This window comes from Octodon degus, unplaced genomic scaffold (genome assembly GCF_000260255.1).
Source record: "Octodon degus isolate 3935 unplaced genomic scaffold, OctDeg1.0 scaffold00130, whole genome shotgun sequence".
NCBI classification, from domain to species: Eukaryota; Metazoa; Chordata; class Mammalia; order Rodentia; family Octodontidae; genus Octodon; species Octodon degus.
This window is the reverse complement of record NW_004524706.1, coordinates 122,167-127,032: the sequence shown is the minus strand read 5'-3', so window position 1 is coordinate 127,032 and position 4,866 is coordinate 122,167. Positions and strand designations below refer to the sequence as shown.

General features: G+C 42.5%; 1 protein-coding gene across 3 annotated transcripts in view; it reads left to right on the top strand.

Moving 5' to 3' along the window:
• The window catches only part of Zbtb8os (zinc finger and BTB domain containing 8 opposite strand), a 14,276-nt gene that overhangs the window by 8,566 nt on the left and 844 nt on the right, over positions 1 to 4,866 (top strand). For all 3 annotated transcript variants that reach the window (XM_004640975.3, XM_023701083.1, XM_023701084.1), the window contains 2 exons: positions 1,029 to 1,081; positions 3,093 to 3,129. In XM_004640975.3, coding sequence (XP_004641032.1) covers positions 1,029 to 1,081; positions 3,093 to 3,129 — 90 coding nt within the window. The remainder of the gene's footprint in view (positions 1 to 1,028; positions 1,082 to 3,092; positions 3,130 to 4,866) is intronic.

Here is a 4,866-nt window from a genome sequence, read left to right as displayed (position 1 = left end):
GCCTGCCTAGCAAGTGCAAGGACCAGGATTCAATCCTAGTACCACATGCTGTGCAGGCCCTATGTCAAGCCAGCTACCAAAACAGTGACGCATGCCTGAAATCCCAGCTCTGGGGAGGCTGAGACAGAAGGATTAAGAGTCCAAGCTGCATAGCAAGACCCTGTTCCAAATAAATAAATAAAAGATTAAAAAAGAGACTGGGCGTGGTAATGCATGCCTGTAATCCTAGCACTTGGGAGACCGAAAACAGAATCACTATGAGTCCAGTCTGTGCAGTGAGACACTGTAGACCCTGAACTAAAATACATTAAAAAGAAAAAAAAAAGTAAAGCCGGATGGCAATTGCTTGCTGCTGTCAACCTCTCCCGGGAGTACCACTCCTCCCCAACGTTGTTTAACACATATGGCCTTCCCTGCTTCCTTCATTCCTCCAGGTTTTTACCAGCTCCACTGTGGAGATGCTGAGTCACTCATCCAATAAAGCTTACGTACTTGAAGTATTGTATAAAAGTAGGCTACAGGCAGCTAGGTGTGGTGGGACACACCTGAAATCTCAGGACTCAGAGGCCAGGCAGGAGGAGCACTGTGAGTTTAAGGCCAGCCTGGAGTCCATAGTGAATTCAAGGCCAGGCTAGAATATATAGCAGGGCCCTGTCTTCAAAAAGCAAGCAAACAAACAGAAAAACAGTCTGGCTATATACTACATACGTGTACACGGTACCCTTGAACTTAATATATGAATTTATGAGTTAAGGTCATCCTGCCTCAGCTTCCCTAGTACTGGGATTACAGTTGTGTGCCTTTACATTGGGCTATACTATGTATCTTTTATGAATACTTCCCTTCAATATGTAAGAAAAAAAGAATATATTTAGCTTGTTGTTCTGTTTTAATTTACATTTAAGTTTTCTTTGCTTCAGAGATATTGCATGCTAATTTCTAGGAAAAGTGACAACCATGTTTTCATAAATAGTTTATGTGATATTTTAAAAATAAAACTTTAAAATAAAGCTTTTTTTCCTCTTTAGGAAGTGAAAGTACTTAGTATTGATCAAAGAAATTTCAAATTACGCTCAATTGGGTAAGTTAAAACTCCTCAAATAGCAAGTCAAGAAAGATTTTAAAGTTGTACTCCTTACTGAACTCCTCACAGAAAGACAGTTAACATTTGTAAAGTCAGAGTCTATTGGCATTTGGCTGGGCCTTGTCGAACTTTATGAGACGCCAAGGTGAGGGTCACCTGAGCTTTGGAGGACCCAAGCCTTGTCAGAATAAGGTTGACTCTGGTTACTAAACTTAAGTCCCCGGGGCTGGAGAGATGGCTCAGTGGAATAATCGCTTGCCTGGCAAGCACAGGGGCCTGAGTTCAATCCCCGTTCCTCCCCCCACCCCACCCCCCAAAAAAAAGAAAGAAAGAAAGAAAAAATAAACTTAAGTCCTACAGATCATGGCAGTGCAAGCCTGTAAAGCCAGCACACTGGGAGACTGAGGCAGGAAGATTATAAGTTCCAGCAGCTTAGTGACTTAGCAAGACTCAGTCTCAAATGAAAAATAAAAACATGGCAGGAGCTATAGCTCAGTAAGAGCCCTGGGTTCAATCCCAGCAACACACACACACACAGAGCCTAATTCCCAGTTATTGATTTTAAGGAGGAAGGAGAAATACAGCCATATAATTGCTGAGTGGCAGAGTATAAAGCCTAGTTTTATGGGAAAAACTGACTCATCTTTTCTCATAAATTCTCATTTCTAGACCCACTCAAACCAATTCCTTTTATATAAATTACACCTTTCCTTCCAGAGTTAAAACTTGATTAGGTCACTTTCACTAAACTTGTTTCTTCAATCACTTAATTAAATATTTTAGGTTTTATTTATTCATTTATTGGTTTTTTTGAGACAGGGAATGCACTATGTAGCCCAGGCTGGCTTTCCAGCTTGCAGTGATCCTCCTGCTTCAGCCTCCTGAGTGCTAGGCTTACAGGCTTGGGTCACCACACTTGGCTTTTTTTTTTTTCCCCCCTTAAAAATTTAATCAGGTGAAGAAACACTTTTCCAGAGGTACTTAGCTAAGGTATGGTTGAACAGAAGTAGAAAACATTGCAGTACTGGGGATTAAATCTAGGGACTTTGCACTGAGCTATTGCCCAGAATTTACTTTTATTTTGAGACAGTATCTCACTGGGTTGCTAAGTTGCCCAGTGTGAGCTAGAACTTGTGGTCTTTTGTTCTTTCTATTAGGCTTTGTTTTGATCGTGATTTGACATATTAGTGTCAAGGGGGAGAGAAGAGCATGTTCTCCAACTTCTAGAAAAGGACACATTGCAGGGCTTTGTATATGTAGGTAGTGGACATTTTGGGAAAAACCATAACATGTAAACCACCCTGAAACCACGTTAGCAGAATGTAGTGTTTTGTGTTTGTGCTGCTTGACCTGCTTTCTTCACAGCAGATCTTACTGAATTGGTTCTATATTTTTGAGCACAGTGAATATTTTAAACCTCGTGTCCTATTATGAAATCATACTCATCCATGAGTGTTTACTGCGAACCCACCAAAAGCTTATTGTTTTGGACACTTGTTCTTTTTTTTGTGTGTGGAATCAGGGATTGAACTCAGGCCCTTGTGCTTGCCAGGGAAGCACTTATTCTATTGAGCCATCTCCCCGGCCCCTATGGACACTTGTTCTTGAGGGAGCACCTGTCCACCTTGGCAGCAGCCTCTGGCTGTTGAGCCCAAGGACTGCCCATACAAATGTCTGCTAACAGGGCCGGCGAGATAGCCCAGTAGAATGAGCACTTCCCTGGCAAGCGTAGGATCCTGAGTTTAATCCCTGGTACTGCAAAAAAAAACCCAAAAAAAGAATGTTTGCTAACAAACCAAAGTGCGATCTCAGTCTCCTATGCTCCCATCTCTTTGGCTTTTTAATACTTGAACAACATTCATAAGTCTGTTTTAAAATATATAGAGTAGGCCGGGGAGATAGCTCAGTAGATTAAGTGCTTGCCTGCCTGGTAAGTGCAGGGTCCTCAGAACAAGAACAAGTATAACATTTTAGAAATGTTAATCTTCTCTTAATTTTTCTTACCAAGGTGGGGAGAAGAATTTTCACTTTCCAAGCATCCTCAGGTATGTTTTAAAGTCGAGCCTTGAAGACGCTTTATGCTTCCTTGCCATGGAGCCCTCGTATGTGACAGTGCACTTTCACTAGTTCTGATAATTAGTGGAAGTGATATGTTTTTCTTAAACTTCTCGGGTTCATCTGGATACATTAAAATGCTGTGATTTCACAAATCTGGCCTGGTAAGTAGGAGTCAGCACTGGGTGCTAGGGCCAGGCATGCCACAGATTATTGTGTGACTGAGAACTGCCTTTGCCTTTTTGAGCTTTGGTTTTTTTCCACAGTGAAGATGTGGGACTAGAGACGCTCTAAATAAAATACCCTTGACCTCCTGTGCTTCTGTGTTTGCAACAGTATGACCTTACTCTGTAATAATTAAATCTGGTAGAATGAGGGTTGGCAAAGTTTTTCTGTAAAAGGCCAAATAGTTTTAAGGTTTGTGACCAAGAACATTAGAAGAACAGTACTTCACCAGTCAAGAAAATATGTAAATTACATGGTTGTGTTTTACTAGAACTTTCTTCATAAACATTGAAATTTGAATTTGTATCATTTTCTCTTTTTTTTTTCTGTATTTGATACAGAGTCTCACTACGCAGCTCTGACTCATAGTGATCCTCCTGTTTTTAGCCTCCCAAGCAATGGGATTGCAGGCACGCGTCACCAAACCTAGTCTCAGTAACGTCTCAGCGCACTCCAGAAGCAGGGCTGGCATGGTACACCAGGGACTGAGCCCTGGTCCCTGGCACTTTAGTCCACTGGCCTGCCCTCTGGTTTAAAAATATTTTGCTGGCTCTGTTATCCTTATCCTCTTTACTAATCCATATCTCATCTATTCATCACTTCAGGCAGACATTCAGCAAATACTTCCTAGACAATATTTTAGGTATGTCAGAAATCATTGCCTTTACTGAACTTAAAATCTAGTGAGAGCAGAGAGCCAAAAATGTAAACAATTAAATGTTATAGTTTCAGCTAATTAAATAGAGTAATGCCATCAGGGCAAGATAGGAATTGTTGGAACTGGGTGCACCTGTCATCCAAGAGCTCTGGGAAGCTAATGGAGGATCACAAGTTCAAATCCAGCATGGGCAGTTTAGTGAGACCTTGTCTCAAAAAGAGGCATGGGAGAGATGCCTCTGAGGATCTAGCTCAGTGGGAAGGTGCTGGGTTCAGTTCCCATGACAGCAAAAATGAATGAACAAATGAAATGAAAATTGGGATTGGGAAACGGTGGTCAAAAGGACCTGTCTGTGAGCTGGGTGTGGTGGCGCACACCTGTAATCCCAGCACTCAGGCCACTGAGGCCGAAGGATTGCCATGCACTTGAGGCCAGCCAGAGCTACATAGTGAGTTTAGGGCCAGCCTGAACTACATAGTGAACAAAACATACATAAAAAAGATATGTCTGCAGAAGTGACTTGAGTGGGGGCCTGGAGGCCATAGAGATGAGAATGAGCAGAGACAGGAGAGAGGGACTTCTCAGATGAGCACATGTGACGCTCTGAAAGGAGAGAGAGTAGATTCAGGGAGCATCAGGGGCCGTGCAGCTGGAGCTGAGGTAGTGGGGAGGAATAGTGGGGTTGGTTTGCAGATGGTGCTGTGGCCTGCTGTGGCAGGGCACACAGATCTTACTCTTGGGGGTGGGGATGGTACCAGAGCAGTATTTTAATCATAGGAGCTATTTGAGGTGAATCTTTTGTTTTCTCTTTTTGAGAGGGGGTTTTGCTGTATAGCCCAAGCTG